General features: G+C 42.7%; 1 protein-coding gene and 2 non-coding genes across 3 annotated transcripts; all 3 read right to left on the bottom strand.

Annotated features, from left to right (window-relative positions):
* Nucleotides 1-2,890: 2,890 nt before the first annotated feature.
* Nucleotides 2,891-17,411, bottom strand: LOC144697778 (uncharacterized). Its single transcript, XM_078569775.1, has 3 exons — nt 16,858-17,411; nt 11,428-11,611; nt 2,891-3,037 (listed from the first exon to the last, which is right to left on the bottom strand). Exons 1-3 carry the CDS (start codon nt 17,319-17,321, stop codon nt 2,891-2,893), a joined length of 795 nt encoding a protein of 264 aa, XP_078425901.1. The 5' UTR covers nt 17,322-17,411.
* On the bottom strand, nt 10,674-10,746 carry trnav-cac (transfer RNA valine (anticodon CAC)). Its single transcript has one exon. It is a non-coding gene; the product is annotated as a tRNA-Val (tRNA).
* Nucleotides 12,378-12,450, bottom strand: trnav-aac (transfer RNA valine (anticodon AAC)). The gene has a single exon. It is a non-coding gene; the product is annotated as a tRNA-Val (tRNA).
* Nucleotides 17,412-20,102: the final 2,691 nt, after the last annotated feature.

The following is a 20,102-nucleotide window of genomic DNA, read 5'->3' as shown; positions in this document are numbered from 1 at the left end:
AAAACTCATTCATAACGGGATTCTGCAAAATAACATCACCAACTCTCCTCCCACTGAGGAGAAATCTGACAATTTCCCATTTCCGGCAAACAAACTCAGCACATTTAGATCTCGGTGTTGCTGCTTCTCTTATTGTCCAATCCTTTAAATGGATATCAGCTTTAAGTTGCTGCATCGCACCCACTGGGAATTGAAGTGAGGGTCACACAGAAACATGTCCCAACAATGCCCCATCAGAGAGAGGGGGAAGACAAATTGTTAACCCACTGTACCCCCCACTTCCCCAACAGAGAGAGGGGGAGGGGAAATTGTTAACCCACTGTACCCCCACTTCCCCAACAGAGAGCGGGGGAAGGGAAATTGTTAACCCACTGCACCCCCTCACTTCCCCAACAGAGTGAGGGGGAGGAGAAATTATTAACCCACTGTACCCCCACTTCTCCAACAGAGAGAGGGGGAAGGGAAATTGTTAACCCACTGTACCCCCATTTCCCCGACAGAGAGAGGGGGAATGGAAATTGTTAACCCACTATACCCCCACTTCACTAACAGAGAGAGGGGGAAGGGAAATTGTTAACCCACTATACCCCCACTTCACTAACAGAGAGAGGGGGAAGGGAAATTATTAACCCCCTGTACCTCCGCTTCCCCAACAGAGAAAACTGAAAGGAAAATTTTTAGCCAATTTTACCTCCACTTCCTAAACAGAAAGACGAGGAAGGCCATTAGTTAACCCGGTGTGTCTCCACCTTCTCAGCAGAGAGAACCGAAAGAGAAATAGCTTAGCCAAGCAGACGGAGCAAAACTATTAACTCACTGGACTCTCAGTCCCCGAGCAGAGAATCTGGAAGGGAACGGGCCTCTACTGTCAGGACCCAGTTACCAACAGCAGAAGTCGGCATCTAGCTTACTGGCCACAGGTTTTAAAGTCCCATCATGCTTAAAATGTTGTAAAATATATATTTATGCAACATAATTTTAAGAAGTTTTCACACTCTTGTTCCTGTTAATCTTATGCTAAGATTGATTTCCCATCATCCGAATCTAAACTGATTATTAAATCCTCCCTGGGTTGTTCACGGTTCTGCCCCTGAATTTTATGAGGCAGATGGTTGATTGTTTGCATTCGTTCACCTGATATCACCTTGCACCTCACAGAAAACACGTTTATACAGAACATTGAAAATATTCACCAAAATTTTCACTATCAGGGTCAGACTCGATCGTTGGGACCTGGTGAAACACTGAAAAATAGTAAAAATGCACACAAGGGACACAAATGGACGCACACAAACATACATACATACACACATAGGCACAGACACGCAGACACAAACACACACAGTACAGGCAGACACACACACATACATACATAGGCACACACACACACACAGGCACAGACACACACACAAACACGGGCAGACACACAAACACACACACATAGACAAATACACATTTGCACACACACAAACACAGGCACAGACAGACACACACGCACACACAATCACACATAAACACAAATACACACACAAATGCAGGCACAGGAACACACATATACACAATCACACACACACACACAAATACACACGTGCACACACACATACACATACACACACACTCACACACACATACACAATCTCACACACACAAACAGATAAAACCAGACAAGCAGACTCATACAAGGACACAAATATGCATTATCACACATTCACAATGACAGAAATACAGACAAAAAGACACACACTATCATACACATTAAAACAAGTACATGGATACACATGAACACATGCACACACATGAGCAGACGACACCCAGACAGACAAAAACATAGAGGAACAGACTAACACATTCACAGGCACACATGTAGACACAAACATGAAACACTCTTATACACACGAGAACACAAAAAACACACGTTAGTACGTTTGAAAACATAAACACACATTGATACATAGTTTTAAATATCCATCAACACACAAATGCACACATTAAAAACTTTCTCTCTCTCTCTCTCACACACACACACGCTGTGACACAGACATTAATATGCTGACACATACGTGGAACACAAAAAGAAACATTAACACATATTAGCAGACAAGAACGCATAAACACACATTAACACAGATAGTAATAAATAAACATAGATATCAATACATAAACACACACAATAACACACTCATACATACACATTGGCAAAAAAAACAAAATATACATGCAGACGCAGACACAAAAATGCACAAGTCAGCACTCATTGGCAAATGAACACACCTCAATACTCTTACACACATATGGACACAGAAACAAAGAGTGATGCAAGGCACGATATACTCATGCACACATACATAAAAGCTAAAGCATGACACAAACGCCAGGCTATTGAAGAAGGTTTAATTCAAATGCACTTTTTTAACCGACGTATCCTCCGGCAATTGTCCCTATTACATAATGATCCGAAAAGCACACTGAAACAATGTTCTTACTGAGAATCTGATTTAAGTTAATGACGCACCAAACATTCCCATCACAAATAGACAAACAAGATGGGAACTCACATCCGAGATTTAAAAAAGCAACGTTCACAGTTTCCAAATAAGTTGCTCAGTGAATCTCTCTTGATATCCATCATAATATTCTCCAATAATAGATCGTACGAAATTGTTCGAAAATAAAATGATATTGGAGATAATTTTCTATATTTTCCGACTCGGACTATACGAGGATTGTAAAGCAAGAACAGCTGTGGAGATAGTTACATAGATAGGTTGCTGAAATTCACGAGCTTAACAGTAGATATATATTGAACATTAAATTAGAGAATACATTAATAACTTAGGAAAGAGTAAAGAGTATATTTTTAAAAGATATCCTAGATTAATAAGTAACCTAATTATATTTCCTCGGTTATATCCTCGCAGATTCCACAGATCGCACCTGGATTGAAGACTCTGAGGATGATAACGGCAACATCTGGACAACCGCTTCCACATTCATCATCCTGTTCTTCCTGAGCATTTTCTACAGCACTGCCGTCACTCTGGTGAAGGTCAGAAGATTCAATCCACTCACACTTCAAACTGACAGAAGCGGTTTGAAAAATCTCTCAATGTTTCATTGATTAAAACACTAACATAAATGTCCCACATTCTAAACATCTGCTTCATTATTTTATCCTCTTTTGCAGATCAAGTGACCAGTTGAATTTTGGACACCGTATATTTTCCTCAGCCGTTTATTGAGATCTCTGTATTACGAATTTAAAATATGTCCTCTCGGTGAATCTAAAAATGAAATACCTTCAGTTCATGTTTCCGAATTTGTAACTAAGACAGTCATGGACGGTATTTCCGCTTCTCTGTTTGAAATGTGCGAGATAATTATGGCTGTGTTGTAATTGTAGCTTATAATTCCCCAGTAGTTTGAATTCCATGTGTAAATAAGTAGCTTTCCTCATTCCTCATTCACAATTATTCCCTTCCCTTTATGTTGAGCTCCGGTTTTCTCTTTCTGGTCTCTGTTACAGCTGTACATACAGTTGGCAGCTCAGAGCGAATGTGTTCTGCTCTCAGTGTGACTCTCAGTCATCTTATTCAGTCCAGTTGACTTTAAAATAAACTTTTCTGTAAAATGTTCTCCGAAATTGTTAATAAATCATGAATGTGAAACGAACTGACTTTGCTGAACTCCTTTCCCCCAGGCCCATCGACACCACTCCATTTCCCCTATTACACTGTTTCCTCCCCTTTCCCAGACAGGTGTTTTTAACTATTCCTGTTTGGGATGTGAATCAAAAACAGAAAATGCTGGTAAAACTCAGCAGGCCCAACAGCATCTGTGGAGAAAAAAAAGAGTTAACGTTTCCAGTCCTCATGACTCTTCTTCAGAGCCCAAGGTCCTTCAGTGAAAGAGACACTGCGCCACCCAGCGACCCATCGGTGTTAATACACCTTTACCTCTACCTTTTTATGGCAAACCCCAGAGCCAGGATGATTGCACAGCGAGGAGAACCTCGGTGATTTCACTCATACTCAGGCCTGTCACAGTCACATGTCAGGTAATTGTAAACAGCAGGGATCTGCTTCATCAGAGGCCCATACAGGACAGTATATGGAGGACGAAAGTTTCCTTTACACTGTCCCATCTAACACTCCCAGGGTCGGTGCAGCAGGGGTTAGATAGGGAATAAAAGTTTTTTTTTTATCTCTTTACCCTTTCATGAGGTGTGGGTGTCGCTGGCAAGGCCGCCCAGAACAGCCCGGCTTCCAAGGCCATTTCAGAGGGCTGTTAAGTGTCAGTCAGGTTGCTGTCGACCTGGAATCACATGTCGACCAGGCTGGGTAAGGATGGCAGATTCCCTTCACTAAAGGACATTAGTGCAGCAGATGGGTTTTTACGACAATCGGTGACAGTTGTCATGGTCACCATTACTGAGGCTAGTTTTCAATCCCAGGTTTTAATAATTGAATTCACATTCCAGCAGCTGCCATGTTGGGATTTGAACCCATGCGCCCAGAGCATTCGCCTGGACTCTCTCCACCTTGTCCAATTAAACACTCACAAGGCAGAGACGTCACAATCCACCTTCTCAATGCAATTAGGGATGGGCAATAAATGCTGGCCCAGAGAGCCACGCCCACATCGCATAACAAAAAATACACAAATACCGCAGACTGAACCGTTGACACAAACCATGGGAGATTCCTGGAGACTAGGGCCGATCTGACACAAACACATTATCGAGCAGTAATCCTGCAAATTATTACCACAGTTTGGGGCTTATTAGGAACACCAGGGAGCACAAATCGTGGAAATTCCCAGGCCCTGCGGCCTGCCAGGCGCAACAAACAACTGAATTCACGGAACATCACCCCAGGGATCCTCTCTCCCTGCTCCATTCTCTCTCATGCCTTTCTTCTGAACTCACTGAACATCACCCCAGGGATACTCTCTCCCTTCTCCATTCACTCTGAAACCATCCTCCTGAACTGACTGAACATCACTTCAGGGATCCTCTTTCTCTGCTCCATTTCCAGGCCTGCTTTTATCCAGTAACCTCCCACACAAATAGTTTTCCAATATTTATTTTTGTAAATGGGATAAATTAGATCAAACATGTGCATAACATCCAGCCCATTAGAAATATTGGGTTCAAAACAACAAATAGAAATTGATTCTATGATTGCACATATAGAACTGGAACACACCATCGCACCGAATGAATCCATTGTCAGTTTACATGTTGCTCAGTGAAAATTTCAATCATCCTTGACTTTTTGGCATTTGGGCACTGAGCCAGGAAGCAGTCTGGACTCAAAGAACATGTGAACATATGAACTCGGAGCAGGAGTAGGCCACTCGGCCCTTCAAGCCTTCTCCGCCATTCAATAAGATCACGGCTGATCTGATTGAAACCTGCTGCTTACCCCGAACACCTTTCACCCCCTTGTTGATCAAGAATCAATCTAGCTCTGCCTTAAAAATATTCAAAGACTCTGCTTCCACTGCCTTTTGAAGGAGAGAGTTACAAGTACTCACAATCCTCTGAGAAAAAACTTCTCTCATCTCTGTCTTAAATGAGCGACCCCTTATTTTTAAAGTGACCCCTAGTTCTAAATTCTCCCACAAGACGAAAGATCCTCACCACATCCACCCTGTCAAGACCCCTCAGGATCTGAAAGATTTCGATCAAGTCGCCTCTTAGCCTTCTAAACTCCATGGGATGCAGGCCTAGCCTGCCACCTTTCCTCATAAGACAAGCCGCCTATTCTTGGTAGTAGTTCAATAAGCCTTCTCTGAACTGCTTCTAACGCATTTACATTTTCCTTAAACAAGGAGGCCAATACTCTACACAGTACTCCTGATATCACTGTCCTGTACAACTGAAGTATAACCTTCTTATTTCAATTCCCCCTCACAGCAAATGATAACGTTCTATTAGCTTTCCTAATTACTTGTTGTACCTAAATGGTTCAGCATTTTTTCAATTTCTGTCAGACCTTCTTAATAGCTTTGCACATCTGGAAAGTATTCTCCCATGTTCTATCCTTGTTACCCTGACGTGTCTAAATCTCTTCACAGCCGAGATACGCCTCCCCACAGTTTACATTTCCACCGCTTCCCTCAGCTAAACTTTATCCACAGGCACCAGCAGGGATCGAACTCACAGCATCTAGTTTGATAAGTCCACTATTTTAACCACGAGTTACGCCAACAGCGCCAGAAAGGCTAAGGTCCTCTTCCAACTTTTAAACCTACTGTAATTCTCTGTGTCATTTACCATGAAGATGCACAACGAAAGTGAGTAAAGTTTATGATGGTAAAAATGCATTCATCCCCCTCAGGGTACTGAATCACATTGACACACGCAGAGGAACACACACAGACAAAGGCACCGATAGAGGCAGCGGTCTAAAGGGAGACAAACATGCAGAAATCAAGGATGTCACCAAATTGGCTCCGTTTTTGTTCCATTTCCAGCTGCAAATTTGATGAATGCCGGCAGATGAACGGAAATGAAAAATACAGGGAAGTGTTTGAAAGGTTTTTTAGTCCATTTAATAGATAATAAATTCTGTAATTCATTCTTAAAACAGGAACAGTGAGAAATGTAAACTACTAAATGTAGATTGCAGGTTCAAAATGTCGGATTTTCACCTGTACCAGGAAACTCTAAAGGGTTTCAAACCCATTACATAAGCAAGTCAGTTCCGTACATCGTCGCCATGTACCTTTTAATGTTCTGTACATAAAACAACAGAGTGGTTACAGAAGGGAATGAAGAAATGCAGCCCCATCTATTCCTGGCTGTCCTGCAATTTCTGCTGCCTCTCCTCGATCTTTCCGCCAGAATGGAGCACTGCACACCGAACACACACAGGGGGGAAACGATTGAGGTGCATAAAATTATGAGGGGCATAATAGGGCACACAGGAACGAACTTTTCCCCTTGGTGGACGGATTTTAAGGTAAAGGGTAGGAAGTTTAGAGGGGATGCGAGGAAGAATTTTCTCACCCAGGGGGTGGTGGGAATCTGGAACTCACTGTCTGAAAGGGTGGTAGAGGCAGAAACCCTCATAACATTTAAGAAGTATTTGGATTGGAATAATTAGGTATTTGTTTGACCGGCGCAGACTCGATGGGCCGAAGGGCCTTTTTCTGTGCTGCAGCCCTCTCCAACTCAATGACTGAAGGGGATGGCAAAATTGATTGAAAATGCGGACAGTCTGAAACTCTGGCAGCGATAGGATTTCAACCCACGCCTCCATACAGACTGAAACTTAAATCCAGCGCCTTAGACCGCTCGGCCACTGCGACGTCTAAAATTGTCATTGTCTTAACTGGAAATTTCAATCGCCGTCCACTTTGTAACGCTCAGTAACTGAACGGCATCCAATGTAAAAACATACAGAAAGAAACAATCTCCTCTTGCATCTTCCCAATCTGCTTTTTCTCCCTGAACCTTTTTAATATGAAGCTACACAACTAATGTGAATGAAGTTTGCGATGGTAAAATGCGTCCACCCCCTCGTGGAACTGAACCGAATTGATATATTCCAGATCCGAACCACTCGCTGTGCAACACAGAAGCCCCTTTAAAATTGTAACCTGAATTTTCTGTTTCCTCTCCTCTCCGACCAAAATGAATCACTTCACACTTCCGGACATTAAATTTCAGCCACTTGTCCGTCCAAATGGATTTGTTGAAGAACCCGAAAGGAGAACCGACTCAAACTTGGAATGAAAGAGTGAGAATGAAGGAAGAGAAGTGACGGGTTTTGTCGATCCCAGGGGAAAGAGACTCCGGGATCAGTTCATTGTGACAGTTCACACAGCAACAAGAAAACAACATTCCCTGATGTGGGCCAAACCCAGGCGGCAAGAGAGAGAGCGCCGAATAACAGCATGTTTAGTTATAACACAGAAGACTTGTTCAGCCAATAACAGCATCGAGTGTGTTCGACATGAACATGACGTGAACAGTGAGGGGAAATTGTGCCACAAGCTGCGGATGGACAACTTTCAATTTCCAAACCCACCAACAGAATCAATGCGGCTCCTCTGAAACTTTCAAGGCAAATATTGATCCTTTATAAGGTGCCGTTCCCAGAACTATCCACAGTCCTCCAGGTGTGACCTAACCAGGGCTTTGTGTAGCTGCAGCAAACCTTTCCCTCTTTTCTAAAACAGTCTCTGTAACAGTTTGTACAGCAAGGGAAATTAGATTGTATAGAGCGACTGAGAAAAACGAGGACATGCTTGATCTGAATCAATCTCTTTGGAAAGTTCGGTATGAAATCAGCCGCATAAATACATTTTTGGTTCAAAAATTATATCGGAATCTAAAGTCCAACTCTTAATGTCTTTGGGTCTGGGAAACTTTGTTAATGACAAGCGATACTGTAATTGAAACCGAGGAAATGGCAGGTATGCCACAGGATTACTTTGTATCGGGCTTCAGAATAGAGGAAGAGGAAAAACTACCAGGGAACCGAGGAAACCACGACTCGGTGCAGGTCCTTTCATATTCAGTACGGAAAAAAGAGACATGAACGGGATGTAGGCGCCAGAATGTAAAAGATGCCATGAGCCTATTTGAAAGAAGAGCAGGGGAGTTCTCCCCGCTTCCTGGTCAACGTTTATCCCTCAATCAACGTCACAAAGACACATTATCCGCTCATTATGACGTTAATGTTTGTGGGAGTTTGCTGAGCGGTGATTGGCAGCCGTGTTTCCTACACCACAATGACGACACTTTACAATGTCCTTCATTGACTGGAAAGCGATTTGAGACGTCCGCTGGTCGGGAAAGGTGCTATATAAATGCAAGCCTGTCTTTATTTAATTATCATAAACTCCAGTCCTCTGGTGACTGACCCTCGAGAGTGGAAACAGTTTCTCCCTAACTGCTCTATCAAACCGCCCGCCGCCGATCCCTTCCTCAGCCCAATAATTTTAAACAACACCATGAAAACTCGGTTTAACCTGCTTTGCTCTAAAGAAAACGATCCCAGCCTTTATAGTCTCTCCACAAAACTGAATGTGTTCACCCCTGAACATGGTGCAAGGCGGAACATTGTGACGAGATTTTGGAAAATGTTGTTAGTTGGCAGGTGGAAAAATGGAGGAGGAACCAAAACAGGAAACCCAGTCTCCAGTTCTATGAATAATTACAAACTCTTTAGGAAGTGGAATCAGGGGAGAATGAAGGGGTGAGCTGTCCGACTGACCAGGGCCTATCCGGAATGTTAAGCCATGCTGTCATGCAGCAGCACTCTGGGTCTCTGTTTCGGTAGAATGGAATTCAGCTGGTATTATCAGGGATGCTGCAGAAAGATTCATATAACAATGTAATCATAAAACGGCAAAGCACCATGTATCTATTCAATGGCATACGGGGCCCTTCCATAATCCTGTCTCGATCAGCTTTTTTAAGAGCAAACGAATTAATCTCAGTTTCCTTCCCTCTTTTAATAAACCTGTTATTATTCTGAATATCAATTAATTGCACAATTCCCTTTTGAAAAAGGAGATGCTGCAGATTCCATACCTATTTTACCTTAATTAACACTGTTTCCCTCACCCAATGCCATGAAGATTTAGACTAGTGCTTCTTACATGGCTATGCATATGAACATTATTTACTTTTTCTATTGATTTCATATCGAATTGACAAAAGTGCTTATTTTTCTGATCAAACATCTCATTATTTCTGATTGATTTATACAATTAATTACATTTCATCCACAAACGGCTAATCGAGGGTGTTATATCACAGTGGGAAATCATTCTTACAGTTCAACAGAGACCTGCCAAGATCAAAGGCTGGCATAGTTTGTTTCGTTCGTTTGGTTTAAAATGCATTTGTTCTGGGAAGGTAATCTTATAGAATACATATTTGTTTAGGAAAAAGTGCTGATCTACCAGAATGTTTGGAGGATTCCAATGGTTAGACTGAGTGGTCATGTCATTTGTTACAGGAAGACAACTCTTGGTTTCCACCTGGTGCCTCAGTTTGTTTGAATTTCAAAATGCAGAAGGCTCGGTCCAGCAAATGTCTTAGGCAGCAATGCTTTCTGCTCAATCATTATGAACACACTTCTCCTCAGCAGAAGAAATTCAACAAACCTTTCTCAGCAATTTTTTTACCTTATTCACCATTCAGTATTAATGTATTTGATATTGATGCCCTTGGTTGACTTGAGGCTCTGTGAGATAGACAACATCGAATTGCAAACTTGACTGGCAAACAAAAGAATGTGTCACCAGGTACTGCATTTGAAATGGGTCTGATTTGAGATGTAGCACAACAGTCAGCATTTCAACAAAATCAAAGAATTTTACAGGGAACAGGCTTGAGAATGATGCGTTAATTAGATCTGCTCCCTCTTTGTCTTTATGAACACACATTACACTGAGACACCTTTGACATGGTGAGGAACTTTCTTAAGCTGCATCGAAAGATCCATTGTTTTATCTTGTTGACTAAACGAGCTGCTAATATGTGAGCGCAGTGAAATACGGATATCTATCCACTCAAGTGTGTCATAGAATCTCAGCACGTGCTGATTTTGCTGCATTCATTTTGTGACCTCTTATTGCCTGCAACATGGGAGATTCAGGTTAGCTTCAACGACGCAAATTATCCTCACTATTTCATGAGTAAGTTTTCATAATGTTTCTGCCCGGTTTCGAACCTGAGAACTTTCGCGTGTGAGGCGAACGTGATAACCATTACACTACAGAAACTGCTGTGGTGTTACTGAGCTTGTCTGGCATGCTAAACTGCGCTGTAACTCAGCAGCAATCTGGGTCTGTATTGCGGAGAAATGGAATACAGCTGCTGTTCTCAGGAACGCTGCAGCGAGACTGATGTAACAATGTCATCAGAAAATGGCCTAGCACCATGTATCCAAACAATGGCAAAAGAGGCCCTCCCAACATGCGATCTCAGGTCCCTTTTTAAACGAGAAAACTAATTCATCACAATTTGCTTCTCTCTCTAAATGATCTATTTCTTCTCCCTTTCAGTAAATTACACAATTCTGTTTTGAAAAAGTCGTTACTGCAGAATCCTTGCCTGGTTTGCCTTAATTCACAAGGTTCACATGACGATTTGGACTTGGGTTCCTAATATACTTTACCAGATGAACATGATGTAATTATGCAATTGATCTCATATCGAATTTGCGAAAGTGTTATTTTTAACCTTTCTATTTTTACAATTTTATTACTTTTGCTCCAGACCCCTTCAACCGAGGGTGCGATATTACAGAGATAAATGTTTGTTCCGGAGTTTAACAGGGCCCTGCCAAGATCGCGTGCTTCAATTGTTCGTTTACTTCATTTGGTTTGAAATAATTTTGTTCCTGGACCGGAATCTAACAGAGGATAAATATTTGTGGAACAAACAGGGCAGTGCTGAGCTACCAGGGTGTTTGGAGGTTTCCAACGGTTGGACTGAGGGTCCATGTCACTTGTTGCAGGGAAGCAACTGTTGATTTGATCCTGGTGCCTCAGCTTGTTTTGAATTTCAAAATGTAGACGTGTCCGTCCAGCAAATGTCTCCGGGTGCAATGCTTTCTGCTCAATCATTAGGAACATCCTTCTCATCCTTGGAAGACGAAATTAAAGAAACTCAGTATTTGTTCCGTTATTCTATATTTAATATTCATATTTTATCTGTTATTGATGCCTTCGTCTGAATTGAGACTCTCTGAAATATACACCAGCCCCGAATTGCAAACATGACTGATAGACGAAAGAATGTCAGTCAACATGTAATGCAAATCATATGGTGCTCATTTGAAATTGAGCGCAGTTAGCTTTTAAACAAAATCCAAGAATTTTTTTGGGAATAGACTTGAGAATGATGCGTTAATTAGATCTGATCACTTTTTGTCTGTCTTTGTGAGCACACGTTGCAATGAGACACCTTTGACATGGTGAGTAACTGTTAAGCTGCATCGAAAGACGTACTGATTTTGCTGCAGGTAAAAGCAAAATACTGCGGGTGCTGGAAATCCAAACCAAAAATAAAAATACCTGCAAAAACTCAGCTGGTCTGGCAGCATCTGCGGAGAGAAACACAGTTAACGTTTGAGTCCGTATGACTCTTCAACAGACCTAAGTAAAAACAGAAAAGAGGTGAAATATAACATCGCATATATCTTTTATATTTCACCTCTTTTTTATTTATTAACTGTGTTCCTCTCCGCAGATGCTGCCAGACCTGCTGAGTTTTTGCGGGTATTCTGATTTTGTTGCACGTGTTTTATGACCTCGGTGAGAGCAAATGCATTATGCCTGCAACATTGGAGATTCAGGTAAGCTTTAACGATGCAAATTATCCTCACAATTTAATGAGTAAGTTTTCATAATGTTTCTGCCCGGTTTCGATCCGGGGACCTTTCGCGTGTTAGGCGAACGTGATAACCACTACACTACAGAAACTGCTGTGGTGTTACTAAGCCTGTCTGGCATGCTAAACTGCGCTGTAACGCTGCAGCAATCGGAGTCTCTGTTGCAGACAAATTAAATACAGTTGCGATTCTCAGGAACGCTGCAGCGAGACTGATGTAACAATGTCATCATAAAATGGCCTAGCACCAGCAAAGCCATTAGAGGCCCTTCCAACATCCGATCCGAGGCCCCCTTTTAAACGAGCACACTAATTAATCGCAATTTGCTTCTCTCTCTTAATGAACCAGTTTTTCCCTCCCTTTCATGAAATTGCTGAATTCCCTTTTGAAAAAGTCGTTTCTGCCGAATCCATGCCTGGTTTGCCTTAATTCACAAGGTTCACACGACGATTTGGACTTGGGTTCCTAATATACTTCGCCAGATGGACATGATATAATTATACAATTGATCTCATCGAATTTGCGAAAGTGTTGTTTTTTCAACCTTAGTATTTTTACAATCTTATTACTTTTGCTCCACAGCCCTTCAATCGACGGTGCGATATCACAGAGGAAAATGTTTGTTCCGGAGTTTAACAGGGCCCTGCCAAGATCACGTGCTTCAATTGTTCGTTTAATTCATTTGGTTTGAAATAATTTTGTTCCTGGACCGGAATCTTACAGAGGATAAATATTTGTGTCGCAAACAGGGCAGTGCTGAGCTGCCAGAATGTTTGGAGGTTTCTAATAGTTGGACTGACCAGGGAAGCTGACAAGCAAGCCTTCAAATCACTGATGATCATCTCTTTACCCGTTACTGCCCTTCAGTTCACTGACACTGCTGACAGGTTTCTCGCACAAAATGGTTTGTTTGGTTAACCTTTGGTCACCGGCCATCGAGCCCAGGCCGTGATGGAGAAAGCATTGACTCCGAACCACCCGGGTCCACCATCACCAGCTCCGTGCTGCCCTGTCCATCATTCTTGTGTCAGTTAATCCATCCTGCCTCGCTCTCTATCACAGATCTTCCCTTTTGTTCTTTTTACAGAGTGACTCCTGCCTTTTCAATCAGGAAAAGCTGGAAATAGCAGGCAGAGAGAGAAACAGAGTTAATAGTTTTTTTCTTATTCGTTCATGGGATGTGGGCATCACTGGCTAAGCCAGCATTTATTGCCCATCCTTAAATTGCCCATTTTTTCAGGGGGCAGTTACGAGTCAGCCACATGTAGGCTAGTCCGGGTAAGGACAGTGGATTTTCTTCCCTAAAGGACATTAGTGAACCAGATGGGGTTTTGCAGACTTTTAATTCCAGATTTTTGTTGAATTCAAATTTCACCACCTGCTATGGTTGGACCACCAGAGCATTACCCTAGGTCTCTGGAATACCAGTCCAGTGAAAATACCACTATGCTACATCAAAACTGGTAAATGCTAGAGATGTAACAGGTTTGAAACAGATACAGAGGAGAGGAGGAAAGAACAAAAGGGAAGGTCTGTGATAGGTTGGGAGGGGAGATGGAGGGGGCAGCGGACTGGTATTGTCACTGGACTAGTACTTCAAAGGCCCAGGGTAGTGTTTGAATCCCACCATGGCAGGTGGTGAAATTTGAATTAAGTCGAAATGATGAAACCACCAATTGTCATTAAAAACCCATCCAATTCGCAAATGTCCTTTAGGAAATCTGCTGTCCTTACCTGGTCTGGCCTACATGTGAATCTAGATGCACAATAATGTGGTTGACTCTGAAATGGCTGGGCAAGCCATTCAGTTCTCAAGAGCAATTAGGAATGGCCAATATAATGTTAGCCCAGCCAGTACTGCCTACATCCCATGAATGAATGAAAAAAGCACAAAAGGGATGATGATGCCATTCTGTATCAATCAGTTCTCTCTGCTCTCAGTTCTGTCCCACACTGAAAACTCTTAATCCTTCCCCTCCATTACCCGGCACAAACATTTCGTTCTTCACTGTGACTTGGATAATTTCAGGTACAGTTCCTTAATTTCCTTCCTGTAATCTTATGAATTAGACCATTCTCAACTGATTGGATGTGAACCCGATGCAATCAGCCCTCCAGGAAGTGACTATTTTAATTCTGTGACTCTGAGCAATTCTGTTGGTGCAGGAGCTTGAGTGGAACTTGCCACTTTTAAACTGTCAAAGGAACATAAGAAATAGGAACAGGAGTAGACCATTCGGGCCCTCAAGCCTGCTCCGCCATTCAATAAGGTCATGGCTGATCTTGTGTTTCGATTTCCACATTCCCGTCTAACTCCGATAGCCTTTGATTCCTTTGCCTAACAAGAATCTATCTACCTCTGCCTTAAAAATATTCAATCATCATTCATTGCATATCAGACCCATGCCTACAAACTGCACTCCCACTCTTCCAGTGAAGAAAAGAGCCGTTTTCACTCCTAACCCAACAACTGTGATGTTAACAAAGCGGGGTGGAGACAGACTCCATTTAAATGCGGTGACACTACTGGAGGAATGGAGAGCTGGGGTTCACTCCGGAAAACAGCAGCAATGTTTAAAGTTAATCATCTGAATCTGTGCTTGGTGTATTAGGAGGTTTGGCTTGTATTGGAGTATCTTGCATCCCAAGAATGGGCAGTAACCCACTGATTGAAGTTGCTGTCACTGCTTTCTGTTCGCAGTGGGTGATTGGAGAGGGTGGGGCAAAATCCTACTGCTTTTCCCGGTCTCACTCACTACGGAGCAGGGAAGACAGAATCGTTGATGGGTTTGTTGCCCTGTCTGAAATGTAGCTTTGACCGACTGTTCGTGATGGAGATCATGCTGCAGGAGCCTTTAATAACCTTACACAAATCAGCTGGCAAATGCAGGTTTGAGGGAAGCTTTCTGAACCATCAGGACTGGAAATGGGAACAAGTGGAAGATTCTGTCTAGTTTCAGTGTGTACATACTGTAGAGGGGAAGAGCTAATGTCACATGGCTGTAAGGTATTACATACAGTTAATGTTTAACAATAAAGATGAATTATTGCTCACACTTAAAATATGTTTTGATAATGTTTCTGCCTGGTTTCAAACCAGGGACCCAGGAACTATAATTCCTATTTCGTATGATTGATAATCAATGTATATTGATAAACCTGTAGCAAACCGATATACTCTGCATTTTAATTGGATTTATCAGATATGTGCACCACTATGAGCTGGGCTGTGGACTGTAATGTCTTCACTCTTCTCTGGTGATCTTCTCCAGAAAGGCTGGTGTAGATAGAATCACTTGGTCTGCAAGATACAGTCACTGTGAGGATGATAATGGAACAATTTTCTGTCAAATGTTCAGTGACACCTGATCACTTACCAAGTGATTATGTAAAAATCTAATTCAAATAATCACAGCCACTGCCGATGAGGGAGGGAAGGAAGCAGCAGAGGCAGCTGATCAGATTGTCTCAATCTTAGTGACAAAGAAGCTCCATGAGCTCCTCACACTTGTTGTTGGAAGTGAGGATGGAGGGGACAGGGGTGAGAGAGAGCACTTCAGAAGGAACTAACCTAGGTTAGAAATATTGAAAAGACTCAAGACACTGTGTGTTTAACACAAAGCTAATCTAATTGACCTTTATTTACAATATCAGCCCGAATAACTGGGCTGGAGTTTATTAACATCTTCAGAAACAGACCCCAATACACATAATTCAGTCCTGGATGTGATTAACAGCAAAATCCAACCATTGTCGTTACTTGTGAACTTGCTGGTATCTCTGCAGTGTAGATAAATAAGCAAACCCCTTCCCACATTCAGAGCATGTAAATGGTCTCTCCCCAGTGTGAACTCGCTGGTGTGTCAGCAGGTTGGATGACTGGGTAAAACCCTTCCCACATTCAGAGCAGGTGAACGGCCTCTCCCCAGTATGAACTCGCTGGTGTCTCAGAAGGTTGGATGGGTGGGTGAATCCCTTCCCACATTCAAAGCAGATGAATGGTTGCCCCCCAGTGTGAACCCGGTGGTGTGTTGGCAGGGTAGATAACTGAGTGAATCCCTTCCCACACTCAGGGCAGGTGAACAGCCACTCCCCAATGTAAATTCGCTGGTGTACAATGAGTTGAGATGATTGCTTGAACCCAGTCCTGCAGTGAGAGCACCTGAACGGCCTCTCCCCAGTGTGAACACTTTGATGAGACATCAGGTCCTGGGAGCTTTTAAAACACTTCCCACAGTCTGGGCATTTAAAAGGTCTCTCGTCTGTGTGAACTCGCTGGTGTGTCAGCAGATGGGATTGCTGAATGAATCCCTTCCCACACATGGAGCAGGTGAATGGCCTCTCATCACTGTGCCCATGCTGATGTCTCAGCAGTTTGGATGACTGAGTGAATCCCTTCCCACACACAGAGCAGGTGAACAGCCTCTCCCCAGTGTGACTGTGCTTGTGCGCAGTGAGTTGAGACAACCACCTGAACCCAGTCCCGCAGTGAGAGCACCTGAATGGTCTCTCATCAGTGTGAACACGTTGATGGTGCATCAGTTCCATGGAACCTTTATAGCACTTCCCGCAGTCCGGACATTTAAAAGGTCTCTCCTCAGTGTGAACTCGCTGGTGTGTCCACAGGTTGGATGACTGAATGAATCCCTTCCCACACTTCGAGCAGGTGAATGGCCTCTCCCCAGTGTGAACTCGCTGGTGTATCAGCAGATAGGACGAACGAGTGAATCCCTTCCCACACTCGGAGCAGGTGAACGGTTTCTCCCCAGTGTGAGTGCGCCAATGACTTTCCAGGTCAGACGGGGATTTGAATCCCTTCCCACATTCCCCACATTTCCATGGTTTCATCCCATTGTGACGGCATTTATGTTCTGACAGGTCAGATGATTGGCTGAAGCCTCGTCCACACACAGAACACATGTACGGTTTCTCCTCACTGTGAACGGTGCTTTTTCCTTCCATGTTCAAAATCCAATGATATTTAGGTTATGACAAATTGGGCGACTCTGTCAGGTTCTGATGTGATGTTTGGTTTGTGTTTCCCGACTGCAAATCCTCTCCTTCTAATACCCTGTGAAATTGATTTAAAACAGAAAAAGGGAGTGAGAGAGAACCCGCAAAAACAGGTTGTGAAATTGAGCTGAACGAATCTGGTAATTTGTGGGGCCGGCACCAGGGAAAAGTGACCATGAAAACTGCTGGATTGTCCTAAAAACCCAACTGGTTCACTAATATCCTTCAGAAACATAGAAATTAGGAGCAGGAGAAGGCTATTCAGCCCTTTGAGCCTGCTCCACCATTCAATATGATCATGGCTGTTCCTCTATCTCAACGCCATATTCTTGCTTTCTCTCTAATCCCCCTGATGCCCCTAATATCCAAAAAATGATCAATTTCTTCTTTGGCTATACTCAGTGACCCGGCCTCCACAGGTTTCTGTGGTAGAGAATTCCACAGGTTGACCACCCTCTGAGTGAAGAAATTTTTCCTCATCTCAGGGAAGGGAACCTGCTACGTGGTCTATGCCCACTCAAGACTCTGTCCACAAATTTCAAAATTGTGCCTGAACACTGAGGTCTGGGTTATTTATATGTATCAGGAACAGCGCGGGTCCGAACACTGACTCCTGGGGAACTGCGCTCTTAACCTTCCTCCAGTCTGAAAAACATCCATTAACCATGACTCTCTGTTTCCTGTCACTCAGCCAATTTTGTATCCATGTTGCTGCTGTCCCTTTTATCCCATGAGCTATAATCTTTGCTCACAAGTTTGTTGCATGGTACTTTATCTAATGCCATTTGGAAGTCCATGTTACACAACATTAACAGCATTACCCTGAACAACACTTTCTGTGACCTCATCAAAAACCTAAAGCAACTTAGTTAAACGTGATTTTCCCTTAACAAGTAACTGCTGGCTTTCCTTAATTAACCCACATTTTCTCAAGTGACTATTAAATATGTCCTGAATTACCATTTCTGGAAGTTTCCCCAGCACCGAGATTAAACTGACTGGTCTGTAGAAGCTTGGCTTCTCTTTACACCTTTTTTGAACAAAGGTGTAACATTTGCAATTCTCCAGTCCCTGTGTCAGCAACTCTGAATCTCAGGAAGACTGGAAAATTATGGCCAGCGTTTCCACAATTTCCACTCTCATTTCCCCTCAGTATCCTTGGATGCATCTCATCCAGTCCTGGGGCTTTGTCAACTTTGTCAGACAGACTATCCAATATCTCCTCCTTATCAATTTTAAACCCCACAAGGGTCTGAACTATCTCCTCTTTCACAATCACCTGTGCAGCATATTTTTCCTTGGTAAAGGCAGATACAAAATATTTATTTAATACCTCATCCATACCCCCTGCCTCCATGCCTAAATCACCTCTTTGGTCCCTAATTGCCTCCACTCCTCCTTTTACCACTCTTTTACTATTTACATGCCCACGGAAGACTTCTTGATTTATTTCCATGTTTGCTTTCAGTCTCTTTTCATGCTCTCTTTGCTTTTCTTATTTGGTTTTCCAAAACCTTCTGAACCTTCTCTATTCAGCCTGGTTCTTGGTTTTATTATCCAGCTAACATGTGTCATAAGCACACTTTTTCTCCTTTATCTCAATCTCTATCTCTTTTCTCATCGAGGGGGCTGTGGATTTGTTTACCCTACCTTTCCCCTTCATGGCAATATATCTTTACTGTGTCAGAACTCTCTTCTTTGAAGGCAGTGCATTGTTCAGTTACAGTTTCACCTGCCAACTTTTGATTCATAAGACCATAAGATGTAGGAGCAGAAGTAGGCCATTTGGCCCATCGAATCTGCTCCGGCATTCAATGAGGTCATAGCTGATCTGATAATCCTCAACTCCACTTTCCTGCATAGCCCTTGATTCTCTTACAGGTTAAAAATCTGTCTATCTCAGCCTTGAATATACTTAACGACCCAACCTCTACAGCCTTCTGCGGTAAAGAATTCCAGATTCACTACCCACTGAGAGAAGAAATTCTTCGTTGTCTCTGTCTTAAATGAGCGACCCTTTACTCTGAGATTATGCCCCCTATTTCTATACTCTCCCATTCAGCATCTACTCTGTCAAGACCCCTAAGAATCTTATATGTTTCAATAAGGTCGCCTCTCACACTTCTAAACTCCACTGAGTACAGGCCCAGCCTACTCAACCTCTCCTCATAAAAAAATCCATCCATACCCAGGATCAACCTCGAGAGCCTTCTCTGGCCTGCCTCCAATGCCAGTATATCTTTGCTTAGAAAAGGGGACCAAAACTGTTCACAGTATTCTAGGTGTGGTCCAACTAGTGCCTTATCTAGTTTGAGCAAGACTTCCCGATTTTTAAACTCCATTCCCTTTGAAATTCCAACTTACCTGGGTCAGATCCATTCTTACCCCATTGAAGTTGGCTTTCCCCTAATTAATTATTCTTACCCTTACTTGAAATCTTTGCACACAGATAAGTTGTTTACCTTCCACGTTAAAAGTTTGATGATATTCAGGTCCTGATGAATCAAATGACTCTGTCAGATCTTGATGTGATGTTTGGTTTGAGTTTCCCGTCCGTCAATCCTCTGCCTCTAATACCCTGGAAAAGAAATTTCCAAAATCCATGACTGTCAGTCCAGGATAGACATTGAGAGGAAAAATACATTTCTCTTGGTTTGCGTTTGGTGTGTGTAAATCCTCCCCTTTTAACCCCCTGTAAAAAGAGTTTTCAAAATCCATCCCTGTCAGTCC

This window comes from Cetorhinus maximus, chromosome 23, assembly GCF_964194155.1.
Source record: "Cetorhinus maximus chromosome 23, sCetMax3.hap1.1, whole genome shotgun sequence".
Classification (NCBI taxonomy): Eukaryota; Metazoa; Chordata; class Chondrichthyes; order Lamniformes; family Cetorhinidae; genus Cetorhinus; species Cetorhinus maximus.
Note: the sequence above shows the minus strand (reverse complement) of the source record. Positions and strands in the feature narration are given on the sequence as shown.